The sequence below is a fragment of the Moschus berezovskii genome, chromosome 4, assembly GCF_049115385.1.
Source record: "Moschus berezovskii isolate FMDL1 chromosome 4, NW_MosBer_1.0, whole genome shotgun sequence".
Classification (NCBI taxonomy): domain Eukaryota; kingdom Metazoa; phylum Chordata; class Mammalia; order Artiodactyla; family Moschidae; genus Moschus; species Moschus berezovskii.
Genome location: NC_142463.1, coordinates 64,120,692 through 64,148,066, shown reverse-complemented (window position 1 = coordinate 64,148,066; position 27,375 = coordinate 64,120,692). Strand labels below are relative to the sequence as shown.

Sequence of the window (27,375 nt, the reverse complement as noted above, 5' to 3'; positions counted from 1 at the left end):
AAAAATATTATTTACTTATCCATATATATGCATACATATATATATATATACATGTATATATGGGAAGAAACACAAATGAAAAAGAAAAAAGAAAAATTATTATAAATAATCTGAAGAAAAGGAACAAACATTGTTTTGGAACCCCTATCTTCATAATATGCCCTCCATAATTATTAGACATGCAGTTTTAGTAGAAAGGAGTTTAATCTTCCCCTTTGTTTCTTCAGGGAGATGTTGGACCTGTGGGCAGTGTTGGAGCTGCTGGGGAGCCAGGGTTACGGGTAAGTGCCTACTAGAAACCGTTTTGATGCACTGGCCCACCTATCTTAGAGACTGAAAACTTGGTGTAAAGACTTAAACGATTGTATAGGAAACATCTCTTATATTATAGAAAATGTTTGTCTTTATTTCATAATTTGAAAAGCTGCATACTAAACTCTTCACATTGTTATTTAATAGCATTGAGAGCCCTAACCTCACACATTCTTTTCTCAGAATCAGGTGAACTCAGCAGAATCCTTGCCAAATGCGTGGGGTCACTGTGTATGTCGCTAATGTTAGCATGGAGAAGAAATTCAGAAATACTAATGATCAGCGCTCATGATATTTCCTGACCTAGAAAGACAGATAAGGCATTGAAACATAATTTGTGTTGGGAGAATGGCATTGAAACATGTATATTATCATATGTGAAACGAATTGCCAGTCCAGGTTCGATGCATGATACAGGGTGTTCGGGGCTGGTTTACTGGGATGAACCAGAGGGATGGGATGGGGAGGGAGGTGGGAGGGGGTTTCAAGATGGGGAACACATGTATACCTGGGGCAGATTCATGTCAGTGTATGGCAAAACCAATGCAATAATGTAAAGTAATTAGCCTCCAATTAAAATAAATAAAAAAAAAACTAAAGGCATGCAAGTTAATACATTTCAAAGAAATAACTATAGATAATTATAATGAGATAGCTTACATTCTAATATAGACAGTGGTTCATTTACACTGTGGTAAGTTTTTTTCCCAAGATAACAGGGGCCAAGATAATTTTAAGAGACTTTTTTTTTTCTTTTTTACTAAGAGGTAAAGTTGGGAGATTTTTTTTGCTTCCAACTCCTTTCTTGTTCATTTTTCCTCATTTTTCCCCTTTTTTCAGGGGCACAGACAGTATGAGGTCAGGGTAATGGAAGTATCAGAAGTGGGAGCAATGGGCAGCTGTGAAGACACTGACTAATTTATTTTAAATGATTCAGGTGACAGGAGAACTAGTACTTCTTTAATCATTTCATAAAGTGTAGCTCTACATTTACTTCTGCAAGTTCTAAGCCTGGAAGACAGCTTCCAAATATACCAGGGCTTGCTCTGAATGTTGCTTCTCCTATGTGAGAGAAAAAACACAGACCTAAAAATCTGGTACACTGATTTTAACTGAATTAGGTTGTATTAATCCATGTAACCAGTCCATTCTAAAGGGGATCAATCCTGGGTGTTCATTGGAAGTACTGATGCTAAAGCTGAAACTGCAATATTTTGGCCACCTCATGCGACAAGTTGACTCACTGGAAAAGACTCTGATGCTGGGAAAGGTCGGGGGCGGGAGGAGAAGGGGACGACAGAGAATGAGATGGCTGGATGGCATCACCGACTCTGTGGACATGAGTTTGAGTGAACTCCGGGAGTTGGTGATGGACAGGGAGGCCTGGCATGCTGTGATTCATGGGGTCGCGGAGAGTCAGACACGACTGAGTGACTGAACTGAACTGAATCCATGTAAATTCAGAGAAGCAAGCTACTACAATTTTATGAGATTCAGTATTACAGTCTTTAAGAAACGTAGATGTAGGTGTCTATTTCCAAAGCTACCAAATGCATATATATTACCCTTAATTATCTTAAAGTTGTTAATATTCCAGGACCCTCTTATTTGAATTTACAGTGCTATAACTCCTTGCATCATCTTCAGAGTTATTCCAGGCAAATTAAATGATGTTTATTATATTGTCAGGTACCCCTTATAAATAAAGTAGAAGTAGGAATAAATGTACATAAAACTGCTACTTCAATGGATACAAGGAGCAAAAAAAAAAATTAGGATAAATGATTTAACAACATAATAGATATTATTTTCTGCTACCAAATAGGGTGAACCCGGAGCTCCTGGAGAAGAAGGTTTCCAGGGTAAAGATGGATTGAAGGTAAATTATGCTTTTAACATTATGATTAAGGTAGATGTTTTTGAGAAATCTTTAACATATTTTATTACACTTAATTTTCTATGTGCCACCAAAAATCTCCTTATTGCATGGTATAATTATTTCACTACTTTCTTTTTCTTAAAATTTTTTGCTGGGTTATAGGGGAACCAAGGAAGAAGGGGACTTCCTGGAGAGGATGGAGAAAAAGGAGAGACAGGCTTACCAGGGACCACAGGGCCTTTGGGTGGACCAGGTCTGATGGGCCCTCCGGTGAGTATCTCTGGGTTCAATACTTAGTGAACTCAGCCCTCTACACACACACCACACACACACATGTGAATCATACACACACATTCTTAACACCCTTATATGTCCATTTGGTGTTTGAAGGTATAGAATTATGCCTTGAGTGAGGGACAAACCAGGGACTTCCTAACATCCATGGAAAAGATACTTTTCCCATATGTCACACAGGCTATTGAACTGCTTAATTTTTTCTCTCACTTTGAGATATAATTGACATATATAAGTTCATAGTACATGACATGTTGATTTGATATACATAAATATTGCTAAATGATTACAATGGTACATGGTTTTATTTCAGCTTCAAAAATGCCCTTTAGCATTTTTTTGTAAGGCAGGTTTAGCGGTGATGAACTCTTCAACTTTGGGTTGTTTGGGCAACTCTTTGTCACTCCTTTATTCCTGAAGGACAGTTCTGGGTATAGTGTTCTCGACTGAGAGGGTTTTGTTTTTCTTTCCATATTTTAAAGATGTTATCTCATTCTCTCCGGCTCTGTAAAATACGTACTGAGAAACCTACTTATAGTATTATTTGGGTTGTTATATGTGATGAGTCACATTTCTCTTGCTATTTTTAAAATTCTCTCTTTGCTTTGATGGTATAATTATAGTCATCCCTCAGTTTCCATGGGAAATTGGTTCCAGGACTGCAACAGATACCAAACTCTGCAGATGCTTGAGTCCTTGACGTAAAATGGCATAGTATTTGCATATAACCTACCTACATTTTCCTGTATACTTTAAATCATCTCTAAATTACTTATATACCTAGTAGAATAAATACTATGTAAATATGTTGTAAATATACTATAGATACTATGTAAACCATTGTCATTGCATGGAAAATTCAAGTTTTGCAACTTTCTGGAATTTTTTAAAAGTATTTTTATGTAATATTTTGATAATATTAATTAAAATATTAATATTATTAATATTTTGGTTGTTTGACTCTGCAGTTGTGAAACCTGCAGATACTGAGTGTTGACTATAATGTGTCTCAAAGTAGCCCTTTTTGGATTCAACCTATTTGGGGTCCTTTGAGCCTCAAAAATCTGGACAACTATTTCTCTCCCCAAGTTTGGGATGTTGTCAGCCATTATATCTTTAAATATTCTTTCTGCTCTTTTCTTTTTTTATTCTCCTGGTATTTACACAATATTGTCCTACTTGATGCTTTCCCATAAATATCCTAGTCTTTATTCTTTTTTCTTTTTGCTCTTTGGGATAATTTAAAATCACTTATCTTTGAGTTCATTGGTTCTTCTGCTTGGTCAGGTCTGCTGTTGAAACTGTTGAATTCTTCAATTCAATCATTGTATTTATCTCTAGGATTTTTGTTTTGTTTATTCTCATGATTTCTATTTCTTTGTTGAACTTCTCATGCATTGTTTTCCTAATTTCATTTAGTTATCTGTCTATGTTTTCTTGAAGTTCCCTGCACTTTTCTGAGAGGAATATCCTTGCCTGGTGCCTTGCAGTGCGTGGGGTTGCAAAGAGTTGAACACAACCTAGCAGCTGAACAACAATTCTTCCCTGGAGAATTCCATGGACAGAGGAGCGTGAAGGGTTACAGTCCATGGGGTCACAGTCAGGCACAACTAACACACTATTCTCAATTCTTTGTTAGACAGTTCACAGACTTCCATTTCAATTATTGAAGTATTTTAAGTTTCTTTTGGTTTTGTTATGTTTACCTGGCTTTTATGATCATAATATCCCTGCACTGATGTTTGCACATTTGAGTAAATGATCTCTTCCAGATTTTATAGGTTTGTTTTGGCAGAGAAAGATCTTCACCAGTCTCTTCTTGAGGGAACTAGATGGGTCTGTTTATAATGTTTGTGGTCAGGCACAGCTTGCTACTGAGATCTCCAGGTTGGTGAGGTCCCTACCCATATTGTGAGGCAAGAGGAGAGTTGCCACTGGCTGGTCTCTGCAGTTGGGTTGGCCACCTGGCTAGTCTCCACATAGTAGTGGGGCCACTAAATAAGCACCCTGGTTGGGTAGGTATGCTGGCTGGGTTCCGTGGTCAGATGGGGCCATTAACTGGCTTCTGAAGTTACCTCTGGTAGGGTATGATCTCAGGCTATGTTCCCTGGAAGGACAGTAGCACTTGTTGAATTCTGCAATTAGGCAAGGCCTCATGCTATACTCTCTAACCAGATGTGGCCCTGGTAGGACCCCATATTCAGGTAGAGCTGCAAACATGGCTTCACAGTTGAATGGAGCTACAGGTTGTGCCCCAGGTTTGAAGAGAGTTGCTTTGTGATCAGTTAGGGCACTGGCTATGCTTCTCTGTTGGCTGAGGTCACTTGCCAGGCTCTCTGATTAAATGGAGCCTCCAGCTGCATCTCACAGATAATACTCCATGGTAGGATGGAGTTACACCCAGTAACCCTGGGTGAGGTTACAGGCTGTTTTTATAATTGGACAGGCTGTAGATGAAACTGTTGCTGAATAGGGCTATTAGCTGGACCCTACAGCTGGGAAGTATTTAACTTAGACTGGACTCCAAGCCTGCCCAGGGTCACTGCTCAGGCTCCCTGCTCTGCTGGCTTGGCTCCCTGCCTGAGCAAGGCTGTAGTATGGAATCTACAGCTGCCTAAGTTCTCAGACAAGGCTTTCCTGTCAAGCAGGATGGGAGTCCATGTTTAGCTATTGAGCAGTGTTGTTGAATTACTCATCTGACCAGGAAGGGCCATAAAACAGGCTCAAGAGAAGGTATGAACATTTGGCTGGGGACCCACAGTTCAGTTCAGTCGCTCAGTCGTGTGCGACTCTCCGCGACCCCATGAATCACAGCACGACAGGCCTCCCTGTCCATCACCAACTCCCGGAGTTCACTCAAACTCATGTCCACAGAGTCGGTGATGCCATCCAGCCATCTCATTCTCGGGCGTCCCCTTTTCCTCCCGCCCCCAACCTTTCCCAGCATCAGAGTCTTTTCCAGTGAGTCAACTCATCGCATGAGGTAGCCAAAGTATTGCAGTTTGAGCTTTAGCATCAGTCCTTCCAATGAACATCCAGGATTGATATCCTTTAGAATGGACTGATTGGATCTCCTTGCAGTCCAAGGACTCTCAAGAGTCTTCTCCAGCACCACAGTTCAAAAGCATCAATTCTTCGGCAATCAGCTTTCTTCACAGTCCAACTCTCACATCCATACATGACCACGGGAAAAACCATAGCCTTGACTAGACGGACCTTTGTTGGCAAAGCGATGTCTCTGCTTTTTAATATACTGTCAAGGTTGGTCATAACTTTCCTTCCAAGGAGTAAGCGTCTTTTAATTTCATGGCTGCAATCAGCATCTGCAGTGATTTTGGAGCCCAAAAAAATAAAGTCTGACACTGTTTCCACTGTTTTTCCATCTATTTCCCATGAAGTGATGGGAACAGATGCCATGATCTTCGTTTTCTGAATGTTGAGCTTCAAGCCAACCTTTTCACTCTCCTCTTTCACTTTCATCAAGAGGCTTTTGAGTTCCTCTTCACTTTCTGCCATAAGGGTAGTGTCATCTGCATATCTGAGGTTATTGATATTTCTCCCAGCAATCTTGATTCCAGCTTGTGCTTCTTCCAGCCCAGCGTTCCTCATGATGTACTCTGCATAGAAGTTAAATAAGCAAGGTGACAATATACAGCCTTGACGTACTCCTTTTCCTGTTTGGAACCAGTCTGTTGTTCCATGTCCAGTTCTGACTGTTGCTTCCTGACCTGCATACAGGTTTCTCAAGAGGCAGGTCAGGTGGTCTGGTAGTCCCATCTCTTTCAGAATGTTCCACAGTTTATTGTGATCCACACAGTCAAAGGCTTTGGCATAGTCAATGAAGCAGAAATAAATATTTTTCTGAAACTCCCTTGCTTTCTCCATGATCCAGCGGATGTTGGCAATTTAATCTCTGGTGCCTCTGCCTTTTCTAAAACCTGCTTGAACATCTGGGAGTTCACGGTTCACATATTCCTGAAGCCTGGCTTGGAGAATTTTGAGCATGACTTTATTAGCGTGTGAGATGAGTGCAATTGTGTGGTGATTTGAGCATTCTTTGGCATTGCCTTTCTTTGGAATTGGAATGAAGACTGACCTTTTCCAGTCCTGTGGCCACTGCTGAGTTTTCCAAATCTGCTGGCATATTGAGTGCAGCACTTTCACAGCATCATCTTTCAAGATTTGAAATAGCTCAACTGGAATTCCATCACCTCCACTAGCTTTGTTAGTAGTGATGCTTTCCAAGGCTCACTTGACTTCACATTCCACGATGTCTGGCTCTAGGTCAGTGATCACATTATCGTGACTATCCTGGTCGTGAAGATCTTTTTTGTACAGTTCTTCTGTGTATTCTTGCCACCTCTTCTTAATATCTTCTGCTTCTGTTAGGTCCATACCATTTCTGTCCTTTATCGAGCTCATCTTTGCATGAAATGTTCCCTTGGAATCTCTGATTTTCTTGAAGAGATCTCTTGTTTTTCCTATTCTGTTGTTTTCCTCTGTTTCTTTGCATTGATCACTAAGGAAGTCTTTCTTATCTCTCCTTGCTATTCTTTGGGACTCTGCATTCAGATGCTTATATCTTTCCTTTTCTCCTTTGCTTTTCGCTTCTCTTCTTTTCACAGCTATTTGTAAGGCCTCCTCAGACAGTCATTTTGCTCTTTTGCATTTCTTTTCCATGGGGATGGTCTTGGTCCCTGTCTCTTGTACAGTGTCATGAACCTCCGTCCAGAGTTCATCAGGCACTCTATCTATCAGATCTAGTCCCTTAAATCTATTTCTCACTTCCACTGTATAATCATAAGGGATTTGATTTAGGTCATATCTGAACGGTCTAGTGGTTTTCCCTACTTTCTTCAATTTCAGTCTGAATTTGGCAATAAGGAGTTCATGATCTGAGCCACAGTCAGCTCCTGGTCTTGTTTTCGCTAACTGTATACAGCTTCTCCATCTTTGGTTGCAAAGAATATAATCAATCTGATTTCGGTGTTGACCATCTGGTGATGTCCATGTGTCGAGTCTTCTCTTGTGTTGTTGGAAGAGGGTGTTTGCTATGACCAGTGCGTTCTCTTGACAAAACTCTATTAGCCTTTGCCCTGCTTCATTCCGTGCTCCAAGGCCAAATTTGCCTGTTACTCCAGGTGTTTCTTGAATTCCTACTTTTGCATTCCAGTCCCCTATAATGAAAAGGACATCTTTTTTTGGCGTTAGTTCTAAAAGGTCTTATAGGTCTTCATAGAACCATTCAACCTTGGCTACTTCAGCATTACTGGTTGGGGCATAGGCCTGGATTACTGTAATATTGAATGGTTTGCCTTGCAAACGAACAGAAATCATTCTGTCGTTTTTAAGATTGCATCCAAGTACTGCATTTTGGACTCTTTTGTTGACCATGATGGCTACTCCATTTCTTCTAAGGGATTCCTGCCCACAGTAGTAGATATAATGGTCATTTGAGTTAAATTCACCCATTCCAGTCCATTTTAATTCACTGATTCCTAGAATGTCTATGTTCACTCTTGCCATCTCCTGTTTGACCACTTCCAATTTGCCTTGATTCATGGACCTAACATTCCAGGTTCCTATGAAATATTGCTCTTTACAGCATCAGACCTTGCTTTTATCACCGGTCACATCCACAACTGGGTATTGGTTTTGCTTTTGCTCCATCCCTTCATTCCTTCTAGAGTTATTTCTCCACTGATCTCCAGTAGCATACTGGGCACCTACCGACCTGGGGAATTCCTCATTCAGTATCCTATCATTTTGCCCTTTGATACTGTTCATGGGGTTCTCAAGGCAAGTATACTGAAGTGGTTTGTCATTCCCTTCTCCAGTGGACCACATTCGGCTGTGGTCCATGTGATCAGATTGACTAGTTTCCTGTGATTATGATTTCAGTGTGTCTGCCCTCTGATGCACCCTCGCAATACCTACCATCTTATTTGGGTTTCTCTTACCTTGGGCATGGGATATCTCTTCACAGCTGCTCCAAGAAAGCGCAGCCGCTGCACCACTCCATTATTCTGGCCTGGAGAATTCCATGGACTATACAATCCATTCCTTTGCCAACAAAGGTCTGTCTAGTCAAGGCTATGGTTTTACCAGTAGTCATGTATGGATGTGAGAGTTGGACTGTAAAGAAAGCTGAGCTCAGAAGAATTGATGCTTTTGATCTGTGGCGTTGGAGAAGACTATTAAGAGTCCCTTGGATTGCAAGGAGATCCAACTTGTCCATCCTAAAGGAGATCAGTCCTGAGTGTTCACTGGAAGGACTGATGCTGAAGCTGAAACTCCAATACTTTGGCCACCTGATGCAAAGAACTGACTCATTAGAAAAGACTCTGATGCTGGGGAAAATTGAGGGCAGGAGGAGAAGGGGACAACAGAGGATGAGATGGTTGAATGGCATCACCGACTCTATGGACACGAGTTTGGGTAAACTCCGGGAGTTGGTGACGGACAGGGAGGCTGGTGTGCTGCAGTCCATGGGGTCGCAAAGTCAGACACGACTGAACGATTTTCACTTTCACTTTCCAAATCATGCAGAACTGCAGCCAAACTCCCTGATCAGACAATGCCACTCGCTAAGTTCTGCAGATAGGCAGACCACTGGCTGGTATCTCTGTTCAGGTGCTGCTCCAAGCGGAGATAAAGTCCAATAATACTTTAGTGCTGGTTACTGTAAGTCTTGTCCCTTTGCCCATCTCATCTTTTCCCCAGCTGTCAGGCCCTCAAGTTCCCCAAATGATCCTCACGCAGACCTGACTGGGCCACTCTGGAAACATATTGCAACAGTAGATGGGCTGAATATCCACTTTGGGTTCTCTTTTTCCCCACAGGAGAAGCTATAGATCAAATGGGTTCACTCTGCAATGCTATGTTGGCCTGGGGAAAAGACAATGCAACCCAAATGAAACCTTTCCTCCAGCTTCTAATGTGGTTATTCTATCTCTGTGATTCAAGAACCTGCTTCAGCCTCACCCTTAGATTCCAAGCCACACTTCTTGAGACTTGGGTTTCTAGGATTCTTGATAGTTTTAATTTTTTAAGAGGATTCATCAGGACTGGACCCACAGAAAAGCCAAATAACAAGTACTAAGAAAGTGTGGTTATCTTCCTGAGAAGTTTTCTCAAGTTTGTTTTTATATAATAAAGTCATTAATAATTATTAATATTTTAGCATAGATTTTTTTTTCAGACAACTGGCCTAGTTCCCTAAGAAAATACTAAAGTTATTTGGAGTGGTGGCGGGGAGGGTAGCGGGACACAGAACTAACAAAAAGAAAGGTCTGATCATGCCATAGGACAACACAGCCAGGAATCCCAGAGGGATGATGCAGCATGACAAATGGTGATGGGCAGAACAGAGATGAAAAAGGGGCTCAAAACAAGACATGGAAAAATTATAAACACAGACTTCATCTGCTTCATAACTTTTCCCAGGAATAATCCTGCCTTGTACACATCTTTGGTGCCTTTTTTAGTAACAACACATGTGCATTTCTTTTTTATTCTTTTTGTTGTTCTTCTTGGAATTTTAAATGCCTTTTAGCTCATAAGCTCAATAAAAATACCATAGCATATTTTTTTCAAAAGAATTTTATGATCCAAGGAGCTATTGCTTAATCAGGCAGCCTGATGTTCGATTTATTTTTGCACTTCAAAATAATTCTTCCTTAGGCAATGTCACAAAGATGCTACCTTAAAAATTCTTTTAAAAAATAAGAAAGAGAGTGAAAAAAGAAATTAAGTTTTTTTCAAGTAAAGAGATGTTCTTTTTACTTTCTAAAAGACTGGAAAATGATATCTGGATAGAAAAATAAGGCAAGGGAAACGTCAGTAACAAATTCCCAAATCCAAGATGTAAACTCTTTGAACAAAGGAAAACATTTTGTATTTCATGCTTGAAATCTGCTCTAAAACAGACAATTCAGTTGTCTAAATGCATAACTCTGCATGAGAAAAAGAGCTTGAAAGCTTCTGTGAAGAAACATCTGCCTGACTTATGGTCCATCATTCATCTCTTAAAAAGTATATCGCCCTGGTATTTAAGATCTAAACAGATGTGAAGCTATGTACTCTGAAGCTGAGTAGGTATAAATGAAATTGTCTTGTTTTATTCCTTTACAAGAAAACTTGATTGGATTTATTGAAGTTTACTTTTCCCATCTGTGTAGGGTGGTATGATATTAGGTAGAAGTGAATATCTTAAGAGAATCTGAAATTAAATAATGCATACTTTTTGAAGAAGCTTTTTCAGTAGAGTCTTAAAAGTGAAGTCCAAAAGATGAGAGGAATAGTTAGAAATATTTAGTTAGACATAGAAAAGAGTGAGATATACATGACTCTTGTTTCTAAGACAATTTCCTTGGAAACCCTGAAAAGTAATCACTTTGAAAATTTGAAGTCAGTGGCATTAAGGAGCAAAAGGTGATCTAAATCCTTATCTTCTGAATGATTCATTTAACTCTGGTTTTAGACTTGCATGTTCTGAACTGTTGTGTTGTAAAGCAACACACAATAGAAAGAACCATGCACTGTCTACTCTGCAAGAATTGTTCAAACCCCTAGTCTATTACTAAAGTGCTTTACATTGTTGGGGAGTCATCCTTTGGTTTCTCAGTTTATACATTACACTTAACAAAGGGGTTGGAGCTCTGCAGAACCGCTATGATGACTGTGTCAAGGAGGATGCTGAACTGGAAGGAATTTATTTTTTTTTTAATTGGAGGCTAATTACTTTAGAATAATATATTGGTTGGTTTTGCCATGCATTGACATGAATCCGCCCCGGGTGTACATGTGTTCCCCCTCCCGAACCCCCCTCCCAACTCCCTCCTCCCCATATCCTCCCTCCAGGTCATCCCCATGCACCAGCCCCAAGCATCCTGTATCATGCGTTGAACCTGGACTGGTGATTCATTTCACATATGATAATATACATGCTTCAATGCCATTCTCCCAAATCATCCCACCTTCACCCTCTCCCACAGAGTCCCAAAGACTGTTCTATACACCTATGTCTCTTTTGCTGTCTCGTATACAGAGTTAAGGTTACCATCTTTCTAAATTCCATATATATGCGTTATTATACTGTATTGATGTTTTTCTTTCTGGCTTACTTCACTCTGTATAATAGGCTCCAATTTCATCCACCTCATTAGAACTGATTCAAATTCATTCTTTTTGATGGCTGAGTAATACTCCATTGTGTACATGTACCAAAGCTTTCTTATCCATTCATCTACAGATGGACATCTAGGTTGCTTCCATGTCCTCGCTATTATAAACAGTGCTGCAATGAACATTGGAGTACATGTGTTTCTTTCAATTCTGGTTTCCTCGGTGTGTATGCCCAGGAGTGCGATTGCGGGATCATATGGCAGTTCTATTTCCAGTTTTTTGAGGAATCTCCACACTGTTCTCCATAGTGGCTGTACTAGTTTGCATTCCCACCAACAGTGTAAGAGGGTTTCCCTTCTCTCCACACCCTCTCCAGCATTTATTGCATGTAGACTTTTGGAAAGCAGCCATTCTGACTGGTGTGAAATGGTATCTCATTGCAGTTTTGATTTGCATTTCTCTGATTATGAGGGATGTTGAGCATTTTTTCATGTGTTAGTTAGCCATCTTTATGTCTTCTTTGGAGAAATGTCTGTTTAGTTCTTTGGCCCATTTTTTGATTGGGTTGTTTATTTTTCTGGAATTGAGCTGCAGGAGCTGCTTGTATATTTTGGAGATTAATTCTTTGTCAGTTGTTTCATTTGCTATTATTTTCTCCCATTCTGAAGGCTGTCTTTTCACCTTGCTTATAGTTTCCTTTGCTGTGCAGAAGCTTTTGATTTTAATTAGGTCCCATTCGTTTATTTTTGCTTTTATTTCCAATATTCTGGGAGGTGGGTCATGGAGGATCCTGCTGTGATTTATGTCAGAGAGTGTTTTGCCTATGTTCTCCTCTAGGAGTTTTATAGTTTCTGGTGTTTATTCTTTATCTGCTTGAATCAGAGAAGATTTTTCCATGTCTGGTTAACATATTAGCTTCTATACTTTTTTTGAGAAGAAAAGGTTACATAGCCTTAAAAAAATTAGCTTGGATGTTTCTAAATTTTTGTTAGGTTTACAAACTGTGACTCTGTAAAAATTTTCTAAATTTTTAGAAATTAAAAAAAATTTTAATTTTCTGAATTTTTATATAGTTTCTAAATTTTTGTTAGCTTTACAAACTGTGACTCTAAAAATTTTCCATTCAGTAATTCAAGGAAGTTTATGAGTTCCTTGGATGAGCCAAGAACTCTGCTAAGCTTTGGGAATACCAAGGGGAACAAGATGAGAAAGGTTCCTGATCTCAGATTTGACAGTATCATGGAGAAGACTGAGTAAGCAAGTTCACTGCACGTGGTGGTTAATGTAGTGATGAAGATAAACAGGATGATGATAAAGGACAACTGGTTAAGGGAAGGGGAAAGCCAACTAGTTAAGAGAAGAGAAGCTATTTACACTAAGGCAGTGAGGAAAGGCTTCTCTAGATAGGGGAGGAGTGAGCTGAGACCTGGAGAGTGAAGAGGAGCCAGTGAATGAAAGAACTTTGGGAGATCCTTCAAGGTAGGTCGAGTAGCAATGGAATATCAAGGACCAAGATGGAGAGGTAAGAATGATCTAGGTATTTTTGGAAAACTAAAAGGAGTTTGTTACAGCAGAGTGAATAGTGAAAAGTTGTTTGAGTTGAGCTTGAGGAAATAGGTAGGTAGCAAATCATGAAGGATCTTTTAAACCATAGTAAAAAATTTGGGCTTATTTAAAGTATAGTAAGAAGCCACTGAAAGGTTTCAAGCAGAAGAAAAATAAAGTCTCTAATGGGAACATTCTCCATAATTTCCAAACTTTGTTTAACAATGTCTAGTGTTATTGGTTATCTCAAGGGATAAATTAATTTCCAGGGAAAAAAGTAAACAAGATAAATTTGAATTACAAAAGCATGTGATGTACTGAGAAAATTTAATGAGGAAAAGAATGGTCTTTTCAACCAATGTTGCTAAAACTACTGGATACCCACATACTAAAGAATTAATTTGGATCTTTCCTTATGCTACACACAAAATTAACTCAAAGATCTAAATTTAAGAGCTAAAACTATAAATGTCTTGGAGGACAACACAGAAGGAAATCTTGACCTTGGGTTATGCGAAGCCTTCTTAGATAACACCAAAATTACAAATAACAAAGAAAAACAGATATACTGGGCTGCATTAAAGTGAAAAGGTTTAGAACTTCAAAGAACACCATCAAGAAAGTGAAAGACACCATAGAATTGGATAAAATATTTGCAAATTGTATGCGATAAGGGACTAGTATCCAAAAATATATGAAGAACTCCTACATATCAATAATAAAAAGATAATTCGATTGAAAAGTGAAAAGTCTTTAAACAGGTATTTCTCCAAAGAAGATATATATAGTTGGCAAATAAGCACATGAAAGATACTCAACATCATTAACTATTAGGAAAATGCAAATAAAACCACAATGAGATACCACTTCACATCCACTAGAGGAAAAAAGAAAAACAGAAAATAAGTGTTGATGAGACTGTAAAGAAATTGGAACTCTTATATATCATTGGTTGGATGTAAAATGGTACAGCTAATTTGTAAATCAATTTGGCAGTTTCTCAAAATGTTAAAAACAGAGTTACCATATGACCCATCAGTTCTTGGCATATACCCAAAAGAATTGAAAACAGGATTCAGACAAAAATTTTTACATGAATGCTCATAGCAGCAGCATTTTTGATAGCCAAAAAGAAATAACACAAAATGGTCATCAATTAATAAATGCTTATTAATTAATGTAGCATGTTCATACAATGGAATATTATTTGGCAATAAAAAATATACTGAACCATGCCAAAAAAAATATTGATTCATGCTACAACCTTGATGAACTTTGAAAACATTATGCCTAGCAGTCAGTCATAAGAGACCACATAATACAGGAAATGTCCCAAATAGGCAAATCTCTAGAGACAGCGAATTAGGGTTGCCTAAGGCTGGGGCTTGGGAGGAAACTGGAAGTGACTACCAGTGGGTACAGGATTATTTATGGGGTGATGGAAATTGATTCTAAAATTATGGTGATGGTTGCACAGCATTATAAAAGCCATTGAATCATACACTTCAAATCAGGGGTCCCCATCCCCCAGGCTGTGGACCCATACTGGTCCAGGACCTGTTAGGAACCAGGTGAGCAAGCAGAGCTTCATCTATATTTACAATCACTCTCATTACCATGTGAGCTCTGCCTCCTGTCAGATCAGAGACGACATAATAAATGTAATGCACTTGAGTCATCTTGAAACCATACTTATCTCCCCCATCCATGGAAAAATGAAACCAGTCTCTGGTGCCAAAAGGATTGTGGGTCACTCCTTTAAATAGATTCATATTATGGTATCTCAGAAAACATTATTTTTAAAAGTAGATGTGATGTGTTACTTATGAGACTACAGCTACTCTCACAAAGTTAAATCAGTAGGGAATCCCAAGTCCGTCCTCTGTGGTGTAAGTAGGCTGAACATCAAGGCAACTATTCTCTGTCAACATGACATTTGTTTAAAAGCATCCTTGTTTGTGTAATCATTGAAGAAGTCTATTAAAACATGCACATTGAGAAATGATTGTCTCTTTCTACTCTGCCCTGCAAGTCTCTAAATACACAAATAGGTTGCAGTGGGTCATGTAAACTTTTAAAAGCCAACATTTTGGAGAAAATTATCACTGATGCATTTCAGAACAAACACTAAAATAAACCAGCCTAATATCAGTGGAAGTTTACCACCGCCACTCCCCAAAAAGAAAAACAAGCTATCTTTAAATGGAAAAAAAGTGAATGAAAGAACCAGGGGAGATCTTTCTGATTATAATGACAGAAGAAAATACAATACAAAACACAGGCAATGTCTTTTCTCACGCATAATGAGCTCTTCAAATATGTTTGAAAGTTTACTGTGCAGAAGATTTCTAACAGGTCCATTTTTTCTATTTCCTAGAAGCTAAAAAGTATAAAAATGTCACTATCCTTTGCCTTTTATTCGTGAACTTTGGTTTTAATTCCAACAGATAGGAAATTTTTTAAGGCGTTATTTATTTACAAATAGATATCTAGTAGACCAACTACTGTCTGATTAAGGCTAAATATTTTCTCCTTTGGGCATGCATTCTATCATTCATTTATTAAATATTTATTAAGCATCAATTATATACAAGACACAGTTCTGGACACTGTTGCAACAATGAACAAAACAGACAAGATCTCTGCTGTCATGGAACATGCAGTGTAGAAGGACAGTGTGAACAAGAATAATAATTTCTGATAGTGATAAGCCCTATGAGGAAAATAAAACATGGTAATGGGATTTTGAATGCCCTGATAAAGGGGCTACTTTAATTGGGATGGCCACAGAAGGGCCATCTGAAGTTACATTGAGCTAGATGCCTAAAGATAAAAAGAAGCCAACCATGTGACTATCTGAAAAGGAGTATTCTAGGCAGAGGAAACATCTAATGCAAATGCCCCAAGGTAGAAAGGGTATTTATTAAATGTCCTATTTTAAAAAAGGAAGGGTCCAAGTAGTAAATAGTCCAAGTAGTAAATAGCTGGAAAACAAGATGTCAGAGAAATAGGAGGGGGCAGATCACATAGGGGACTATAGACCATGATGAGAGGTTTGAAGATTATTCTGATTGGAATGGGAAGCCATTTGGAAGGTTTTACACAGGGAGAGATGTTTGATTAAAACTGTTCATGATCATTTGGGTTACTCTGAAGAAATGGAATGGACCAAAAAAAAGTGGACCAAATCACTTAGAAGTCTGTGCAGTCATGTAGACAAAAAAATAATAGAGTGACTTGGAATTCAGGGGAGCAATAGCAATAGTAAATACTAATCAGATTCAAGACCTCTTGGAGATATAGTTGACTGGATTTGCTCGTGGTTTGGATGTTGAGAAAGAGGGAAAGCATAATAAAGAATAAATCTGATTTTTAGGTGAGCAACTGAGTTGTTGCTCATTACAATTAAGTGTGTAATAGGGTTACAGATTGGTACTTAGACATGTGCAAATATAAAATTTATTTCTGGCTAATCTAGTTTTCCTCACAAGCCCTCACTTAGAATAGTGAGGAGTGGTTGGGGAGGGAATTGAAAGAGAAAGAAAGGAAACTTTTATATCCAATTCAGTTAAAAGCTTAATCTGTTTCTATAATTTAGTAGTCTCTTTGGGTAAAGCTCAGACTCTTACGATGCTTAGTCTCTCAAATGTATCGGTCTTTCACGTCTCTCTTTTTCTAATACTGACTCTGTGTTTGCAGTGGTGGCAAGGATGAGGAGGCCTTGGATCTAGAATACTGGACAAAAGATGGGAACTAGTGATTCACATATAGATGCTGAATTACTGTATGAAGAGATATTCATTCTTCCTTAATAATCAGGAATATGTGAATTGAAATCCCTAATAATATATCGTTTTGCTCCCTCGAGATGGACAAATTTTGTTTGATAGTACCAAACATGTAAGATTTGGAGTAATTGGAACTCTTAAATGTTGCTTTTGGGAATGTAAATAGGCTAAAACTCTGGAGAACAAGTTGGCAAAATCTTATGTACTGAAAGATACATGTATCCTGCAAGCCAGCAATTCAATTCCAGAGTGTACACCCTCTCCCTGTGTAAAACCTTCCAAATGGCTTCCCATTCCAATCAGAATAATCTTCAAACCTCTCATCATGGTCTATAGTCCCCTATGTGATCTGCCCCCTCCTATTTCTCTGACATCTTGTTTTCCAGCTATTTACTACTTGGACTATTTACTACTTGGACCCTTGACATAGGTATATAGAGGTAGGTGCAAGAGTGTTTATTGAAGGACTGTTTGTAGCATAAAAAACAAAGCAAAACAGCACCAAAAAACTACCAAAAGTTCATCACTAGGGAAATGGCTGAGTAAGTTGTGGTTGATTACAAAATGGAATCCTACTATTTAATGTTGTAGCTCAGTCGGTAAAGAATCTGGAATGTGGGAGACCCGAGTTCGATCCCTGGGTCGGGAAGATCCCCTGGAGAAGGAAATGGCAACACACTCCAGCATTCTTGCCTAGGAAATCCTATGGACAGAGGAGCCTGGCAGGCTACAGTCCATAGGGTCACAAGAGTCGGATACAACTTAGTGACTAAACCACAACCACCACCACTGTAGAAGTGAACACAAAATGTAAGTAGAGCAGAGAGACTAAATGATTTCAAAAACAAATATTGTTCTAAAAAAAAATTTCAAAAGAATGTGTAAAGTATGATACTGCTTATTGAAAGTTTCAAAAGATGCAAAATAAGCAAATAATGCTTGGGGATATATACATATGGAGTAAAAGTGTAAATAAATGCATGGGAATGATAAACAAATTGAGGACAATGGTTGCACCTGAGTGAGGGGAGAAGGTGATATATTTGCAAATATAAGTGCATATATGGGACTTCAGTCTTGTGTGTATTTTTGTATGTGTGTGTGTATAGCTTCTATTTCTTAAAGTGGGTGGTAGGCACTTGGGTGTTTATTATACCTTTTATTAATAATCTTTTATATACATTTAATTATTACATAATACCCTTTGAAAAGGCAACAGAAATTAATGAGAACTGACATTTCTTGAACTCTTCAAGTATAAGTCTAGTCCTTTCTCATTCAATCTTAGTAACTCTTTGAAGAAGTATTAATACACCCCTACTATATAACAGGAAACTGAAGCCTTTAGAGGTGAAATAATCTACCTATAGTCATACAGCTGTTAGGTGACAGAGCCAAAATATGAAACTAGAGCAGTCTGGCTTAAATGCTCACGTCGTTAACCTCTGTAAATGTTAATCACCCTCTCTTAAAAAGGCCATGTTAACCGCAAAGAAGTCTCACATTAGTGCAATGATCATTTCAACCTCTGGATGCAGCTGGAACTACAGCAATAGAACTTAACCGCTTTGGCCTCTAAATTCAGCGGATTTTCTGAGGCTAGAAGAACATTTGCTCAGGAGCACAGGGCATGAGTCATTTCCTTAGGTATCTGTTTATTCGTTTAACAAATATTTATCAAGAGCCTCTGTAGCACAGTGGTAAACCACAATTTATTTCTTGTCTACATCATTTTTGCCTTTTGCCAAGTTTTGGGACACAAATTTGAAATTTCCATTTTCATTTCCAACTAATGCAAGGAATGTTGTGATTAATTATTAGCTATTTTTGAATTTGAAGCCTGGCTTACTGTGGATCTCATTTAAGCCTAACCATTGTTGACCTGCAAATTCATATGACATTAAAATATGTTAACCACTTCTTACTTTAAAAAAAAAGTGTTTATTGAAAACTTTTAGCCTCCTTTTGTATAAATAAAATACCAGTTGAAATAAAAATATTGTTTTAAACAGTTTAATATGACTACCTCCTTTCTCTCAATGTGTTTCCCTTTTCTCCTTTTCCGCCCCCACAGATAAAAGAGTATTTGGTTGATCGTACCCTTCAGTGAGATTCTCCCTGACAATGTATTAGATATATTTTATAATCCTGTGCCTTCAACAAGATGCTGAACCCAAAGTAGCTCATAGAACTGCTGACATGGATACATTTAGGTTAACTTTAGTTACTTTCTCACTGGCTGTGCTAAAACCAAGTTATTTTCACTCTGTGATTAAGAATGGTTTCATTTTGTCTATCTTGACTAGTTTGTATCTGTGAACTTTACTCACTAGTAACAGCTGGGCCTTTAACTCATCATTACCTCTTTTTAAATAGTTGTACAAGCATAATAATGTTGAGAAGTAGCCCACATTTTTACTTAGTGTTCAAGTCAGTGATTATGTGATACAAGTATTTAAGCATCCTATGTAGTCGTGTCTGTAATAATTTATTTCCTTTTTTATACTTAAAATTCAGGGACCTGAAGGAATTACGGGAATTCCAGGACAAAGAGGTCGTCCAGGAAAGAAGGTAATTTTTTTTTTTACATCTTTTTATGTAGGTTTTCTTTATTTCTGATGTGCGCATAGCTCCACAGCATACTGTGATGTTTTTATTTGTACTAGAAATAAAGCATCAAAGAGCTATAAATTTGACTTAAAAGGCACAATTGTTTAAGTCAATATTTAATTCCACATAGGAGTACTTTTTACCTTAATTATCTGAAGTCAAATTTTTGACTGTCATTTCTAAAAAGATCTTTGCATTTTCTTCTCATCTTTACTAGAAATTCTTTAGTAGACGATGGGCATGAAAAGATAGAAAAGAAAAAATGCTATACCATTTGTGCCATTTAATAACAACTTTAGTAAGATGTTTAGGGGAGAGAAGTATTATTAGAATTGTTTCTGGCTTGTTTCAATATATTTTTCTAAATTGAAAAGGTTAGTATTGATTTTATCTTCCCTGTATATTAACTAAGAGACACAAAACAATATGTGTTATTTGCTTCCTTTTACTAAGAAAATGTGATGTGTTTGTAAAATTTAGTACTTTATAATAAATAATTCATCCTTGGACAGAGTCAATAATTTACTCAGGTATTGGTGAAACATAAAAATTATTTTCCCATTGTAATACAATAAATCTGAATATATTTATTATAATTAACTACAAATCACACTATATTCTAGTTCCCAAAATTGAATTATATCATTTCTGTGAATATGCACCTAATCCATCTTTCTCATAACTTGGGGGCAGTATAAGAAATAATAAAAGATAAAAGTGAATGAGGTATATTTTAGTTACCATTCTTAGCCATGAAATAATGCCCAATATTGAAGTCTCTTTTCATCATACATAATTTTCTTTCTAAATGGTTTTACAAGTAGGACAGTACAGATCCTTACAGAAACCTGTGAATTATTGTGAATCACCAAAAATTTCCTGACTGTGATCATAGTTTAGTTTTTCTTTGTGTCTACTTGGTTATCAATAATAGAACTGAGTTACCACATGTGGAGAATAAATTATAACATTTACTACTTAAAAGCAGCTGTACTTTGATATTAGAGAATGATCAGTTAGCCTGTTGGAAAACAGAATTGGTTTTCAGATGGATGTAAAATCATGTAAAAATGTTACAGATTTTTAAAGAAAAACTCCAAATAAGTGATGATGTTGAGTATACAGAACTGCCCACTAGAGCAGTTAAATGTATTAAATGTATCATTGGGGCACTGAAATTCTCTGTAGAAACAGGCTTGTCATAGGGCCTGTGTTTTCTCAGGACATGAGTAAACATATGGGTGCATGCATTTGTACATAAATACATACCAAGTTTCACGAATAAAACACTTGGTTATTTGTAATTCAACATGAGCACCAGACTTCCCTGCTTATTTGCGCAGAAATTTTTGTATTCTTTTTCCCACAATTACTTTTAATTGCATTTTTAAGGTAACCCCGGAGGTGATGGTATGTTGTTATTGTCAGTGGTGGTCTGTAGTACTAGTAAGTTAAAACAAAGTTATTATTTATAGAATTTTGCCTACAGAATATCCTCTGGAGCCATTCAGGTATATGATGTAGTTGATTAATTTAAGTATAAGGTTTTTTTCTTACTTTTCTCTCTTACTAATGGCATCCACAGGGTGATAAAGGACAAATGGGGCCCGCAGGAGAAATTGGAAGCAGAGGTGCTCCTGGACAAATTGGGGAAAGTGGTCTTAAGGGTGCCAGAGGAACTAGAGGTGCTGTGGTCAGTATTTGATTTGTCTCCAAAACTGAGTTCACTGCGGATGGAAAGAAATGTATCCATGTCTAAAAGCTTCATCTCTTGATTAATTTTACAGAGAAAGCAAAAGTTCCATTGAAAATAATCTACCTCCATGGGATATGGAGAATTGTAAGCGTTCCACAGTACTTAAATGGCTTAGTGGTTTCTGGACATGAAAAAGGAAAGGGGAAAAAAATCTCAAAATGGAAATAAAATATGAAATAAGATTTTTTTAAATCAGATTATAACTCCAAACCTAAGTAGGAAAGTTTATAAAGTTGTACTTGAAATCAGAATTTAATATCTGTATAAAATTATGCTGTCATGGTTGACAAATTGCTTTGAAAATTAGATTGCTCAAAAATGGGTTTTCTTTATATGCTTAGACTTTCATGCTTATCTAGAGATTATTTCTTTATATGCAGCTGTGGTAAGTCTCTAAAACAGCTACTGATTTTTAATCTTTCATATAAATTTTACATGATATTGGAAGCAAAGATAGCATGATACTTTTGAAACTGTAGTATCAAAATTATGTTGCTAACACATTTGAACTTGTTCAAAAAGTCACAGAAGAAAGACATGCAAAATATTTAAGAGATTATCCAATTTAGTCTTTTGAGTATTTCATAAACTTATTTATCAAATCCATATGTATTTCCTAATCACCATTTAAATGTCACAAGTGACTTTTCACCAAATCCTTTGGAGAGTGTTGAATAATCTGTCTGTTGCCTGAGGAAGGTTTTCCTTAGCCTCATTTTAGGGGAAAATCACATGAAGAGATATATTGATTAGACTGGAATATCAAAAAGCAGTCTCTGATGGGGAACTCTTTTAGTTGAAGCTCTCTGATGTTCTAAATGAGATTACTCTGTTATCTCCTCTGCCACTTACTCTCAACTGTAAGACTCCTCAGCCTCATTTTAAGTGTTCCATTCCTGCCATCTTACTAAGTCAGGTAGTATGTACTTCCTTTTATTTAAATTGCTAATATTTTTCTTCTATGTCCTATGAATTCAAAAATGGTATATAATGTGATACCCAAGAGTAGAATTGCTGGATCATATGATAGTTCTATTTGTAATTTTAATTTTTTGAGGAGCTTGCATACTGTTTTCCATAATGGCTGCACCAATTTATATTCCTACCAACAGTGAACAAGGGTTCCCTTTTCTCCACATCCTTCCCAACACTTGATATTTGTTGTCTTTTCTGTAATAGCCATTCTAATAGGTATGAGGTGAAATCTCCTTGTGGTTTTGATTTGTATTTCCCTGATGACTAGTGATGTTGAGCATTTTTCCATGTGCCCGTTGGCTGTCTTGGGAAAATGTCTGTTTAGATCCTCTGCCCATTTTTAAATTGGGTTGTTTGTTTATTTGATATTGTGTTGTGTTAATTATTTTTATATTTAGATATTAACCCCTTATCAGATTCATTATTTGCAAATATCTTCTCCTATTCAGTAGGTGACCTTTTTGCTTTATTGATAGTTTCTTTGGCTGTGTAAAAGCTATTTTGTTTGATATTGTCTACTTATTTTTCCTTTTGTTTATTTTACCTGAGGAGAGATATAAAAAAAATATTTCCAAGGCCAATATCAAAAGGCACGCAGTCTGTGTTTTCTTCTAGAAATTTATGGTTTCAAGTCTTACATTTGAGTCTTTTATGGGAATACTTCGTATTAATCCTTTTGATGTTTGCCAATCTGATAAATGAAAAAGTATGTCTCATTTTCTTTCTTACATTTTCTTGCTTGCAACTAAATAAACTGTACTTTTTCCTCTGAAAGTTGCCTGTTTATATGTACTTTACATGTTTTTCTATTAGACTATTTTCTTTTTCTTAATTTCAAGAACACTTTATATAGTTTAGATAATACATTTTTGTTAAATATGTTGCAAATATATTACAAATATATTTTCCTTTCTATCATTTATCTTGTTTACACTGTCTTTCACCGGACAGAGGCTTTAACTGTTACCATCAAATTTGTCAGTCTTTCTGTCAACAGTCTAGGTTTTGTTTCTTATTAGAAATGACTTCTTTACATAAAGTATATACAAATATTCTTCCACATCCTTTTCCTAATATTGTTACCCTCAGCCCTGTTAAAGCATGTGGAGTTTATTTTGCTATAAGTTGTAAAGGACTAATTTCTTTTTTCCATGTTCTTAGCCAGTTGTCTCATTACTATTTAATAAATCTATTTCCCAGTTTTCTGAATTGCTACCCTTACTGTAAGCTACTCTCAAATAATGGTCTGTTTTAATTTTCTCTATTTTCTTTTCTCAATTTTTTAGTTTATTACTAGGTAACACACCATTTAAATTGTTACATCATTACAGTATCTTTTGAGATCTAGAAGGGCAAATACCTCATGATTTATTTTTCTGAAAAGCTCAGCTCTTACTATGATTTCGTCTGTTTTTTGTTTGAACTTTAAAATACAATTCTGCAAGTTCCTTTAATATTGAATCATTCATATAGAATTACCATATTCATTCTATGAATGATTAACATATGTCTTTTTATTTACTTATATCTTCTATATCCTTCAATAAAGCTTTGTTATTTCCTTTATCTTTGTTCTTACACCTTTCTTATTAGGTATATTGTTAGTTTCTTACAGATTTTGTTGTTTTAATAGTAGTCCGTTTTCTAGTTCATCTTCTTACTGGTCTGTGTAAGAAATCTTTTTTAAAAACTTTATATTTATTTCAGTGAATTTTAATAATTCTAAGGATTCCTTAGGTAAATAATTGCATCACCTCCTCATATTTATTATTTATTATCCTTACTTACTTCATTGGTTAGAACTTCTGGCTGGTGTGGCATTTGGCTGTGCCTTAATTTCCTTATCTCCTATTTATTTTGAGACTCAAATAGAAGAGTTGGTATGAAAACATTTTAATAATATAAAAGTAAGGAACATTTTTAAGAGTGTTATTTTTGCTTTTTTTCAGTTGTCTGTTATCTTTTCAGTAGTTTAGGAACATTTACTGATTTGCCTTTAACTTATGATTTCCTCATCTGTGTAAACTGATAAAAAGTATAAATAATAGAGGTGAATATTATACATAAGTTGTCAATCAATTCTCTTTTAACAGCTTTGACTAGAGTTGAAATCATGTTCATCAAAGCACCTGAGACTATGAATGAGTACAGAGTTCTCAATCCTATCATGACAATACTTAAAGCTATCAGAATTCACTCCCTAATATTTAGTGATGTGCAAATGCCACAAACTTTGACAAATGCAAACTACATTTCCAAGAATTTGCTGGAAGTTTACAGCTTTCTGGCAACTGAAAGTATTTCTTTTAATATGATTAAAGATGTTCATACCAGAAATAAACCAAAGAAACATATTTTTGTGGGATTTACGTGGTTCAGAAGTAATATAAGATGCAAGTTGGAGAATTATTTTTTGTTTTCCTGTTTCAGACTAGGTAGAATTTCATATCTTGAAAAATCTAAGTTTTAAATAACAAAAATGCAGGTTTAACAATTTAAACAATTGTCTGTTTTCTTTCTAATGTTTGCTTTGTTTTTTAGGGACATTTAGGATTGATGGGACCTGCTGGAGAACCTGGAATTCTAGGATATAGGGTAAGCAGTTCTAATTGGAAATAAGACGTATATTTGCATAAAAACATTACATAAAGATGTCATCCCAAATATACAAATTCAAATGAAATCTTCTGATAATGCTTTCTAGCATATTTTGACATCAGGCTCCTATACAGTGAATCCTATTTTTCTTTCAGAATTGGTGTAATATCTAATGGCATAGCCATGATAGTATTATGTAGAGCACACACTAATGATATGGAGATTGTCTACTTACTTGTCCTTCTCTTAGGGCCATGAAGGTCAACCAGGACTTTCTGGTTTGCCAGGACCTAAAGGAGAAAAGGTGTGTATGTTTATATTGACTTTTTAATCCTAAAAGTAAACATTGAATTCATGTGTTCTTTCTGAAAGTATGCTGGAAACATTTTCAAAGAATAAAAGAAGTACTTTTCAATTTGGGAAGTATTGTAGATTCTAGAAGAAAAATAAATGTAAAGGGAGAAATATTTAAAATAATTAAGAAGTCTTTGATAGGTATTTTCAAGATTGAGGTGAAATGATATATGTTACAGTACTTTGCAATCTGTAAAACTAATGTTAATTTGCTTATTGAAAGAGATTGTGAGACTCTAGATTAAATGACTAACTGGAGAAGGCAATGGCACCCCACTCCAGTACTCTTTTGCCTGGAAAATCCCATGGACGGAGGAGCCTGGTGGGCTGCAGTCCATGGGGTCACTAAGAGTCGGACACGACTGAGCGACTTCACTTTCACTTTTCACTTTCATGCTTTGGAGAAGGAAATGGCAACCCACTCCAGTGTTCTTGCCTGGAGAATCCCAGGGATGGGTGAGCCTGCCTTCTATGGGGTCACACAGAGTTGGACACGACTGAAGCGACTTAGCAGCAGCATAGTACATTTATGGTAAAATTTTTATGAATAATTACAACAGTACTCCTCTTGATTTGTAATATTGTTGGAAAACTGACACTGAGAAAATTAGTAAGCTGCTTAACTAAAGGAGATTGACAGTTCTAAAGAGAGCCATATATGAATTACAACTGTGTATAAAGTATCATCCTGGAGAATCCCAGGGACCAGGGAGCCTGAGGAACTGCCGTCTATGGGGTTGCACAGAATCGGACATGACTGAAGCGACTTAGCAGCAGCAGGATAAAGTATCATATGCTAAGTTTTGTAGATAAAACTTTTTCATTTAAAAAAGATAAAACCAGATTGCATATTTTATAACCTATTATAAATAATAGACTTAATTTTTTAAAGTTTATTTCATTGATTTAACTTTATTTATAAAACATCTTCACTGTAGGGTTATCCAGGAGAAGATAATACAATCCTAGGACCACCTGGGCTGCGAGGTGAACCAGTAAGTTTTTTTCTAAAATTATTTTGATGTTTTAAGATAAAATGTAGTTAGTACAATAGATTCATAACACCAATTACATCTTTTTAAAAAGCTTTTTTTTTTTTTAGTTTTATAACATGGATTTATATGACAGCAGTACTTGCAGTCACATAATCTAAATAGGAAAAGTGTTTATATACAGGTCAGGATCCTTAGCATTATATAGAAGTTTTAATATAGAAACTTTCAAATCTAACTTCCAGCATTAAATTCATGATAACAACTTTTTATAAAGATTATCAAAATGTTACATACTCTAGACATTTAGGGCAGATATTTATACATCAAATTCAGATTTATTTTTAAAGTATGTTTAAAAATCTTATCTGTATCCTTGTTTACAGTAGTTTATGCACAGTTACCAAATGATTTCAAAATTTATCTAACTAGTTATTAGAGCCAATATTCTTTAAAGATTATTAATCTGTAACCTTCTCATTAAGCATTTTAAAGACTAGCTGTAGCCATGATTTTTTAAAAAAAGCTCTTCTATCTTTGATTATCTGAATAACTGTCTCTATGTTCATACTTAATTAAAATAGTATACAGAATATATGTAAATTAAATGGATAAAGCAAAAATGCCTGGTTCACAGAAATAAATATAATTGATTAAATTTTCCATGTTTCACATGATATCATATAAGATGAAAGAATCATAAAACAGAAGAATCAGAATATGCAGTCACTCCCAATATTTTGACCTGACTCTTTGGAGATGATTGAAAAGTATACTCTGTTTTAGAAATAGGAAAAATTCTAGAGTTTTTCTGAGTAAATTAAACCAATCTCACACAGAGGCAAACTCATCTATAAGAATATATAGAATTCTTTATCAGAAAGCAACAAAAAATGAAAAGACACCTACTGAAAGGAAGAAAATTCTTGCAAATAATATGACCACTAAGGGGCTAATATCCAAAATATATAAACATTTCATACATTTCATAAACATTTCAATAGCAAAAAAAAATCCAATTTAAAAAATGGGCAGAGACCTGTATAGACATTTTTCCAAAGAAAACATACAGATGGCCAGCCAGGCACATGAAGATTCTCAACATTGTTAATCATCAGAGAAATGCAAATTAAAACCATAATGAGA

At 36.3% G+C, this 27,375-nt stretch overlaps 1 protein-coding gene across 1 annotated transcript in view; it reads left to right on the top strand.

The window, feature by feature from the left end:
• The window catches only part of COL24A1 (collagen type XXIV alpha 1 chain), a 440,433-nt gene that overhangs the window by 311,212 nt on the left and 101,846 nt on the right, over positions 1–27,375 (top strand). Inside the window, exons 35-42 of the mRNA XM_055403313.2 lie at positions 228–281; positions 2,138–2,191; positions 2,354–2,461; positions 19,462–19,515; positions 21,140–21,247; positions 24,827–24,880; positions 25,134–25,187; positions 26,176–26,232. Of these exons, the coding sequence (XP_055259288.2) occupies positions 228–281; positions 2,138–2,191; positions 2,354–2,461; positions 19,462–19,515; positions 21,140–21,247; positions 24,827–24,880; positions 25,134–25,187; positions 26,176–26,232 (543 nt within the window). The remainder of the gene's footprint in view (positions 1–227; positions 282–2,137; positions 2,192–2,353; positions 2,462–19,461; positions 19,516–21,139; positions 21,248–24,826; positions 24,881–25,133; positions 25,188–26,175; positions 26,233–27,375) is intronic.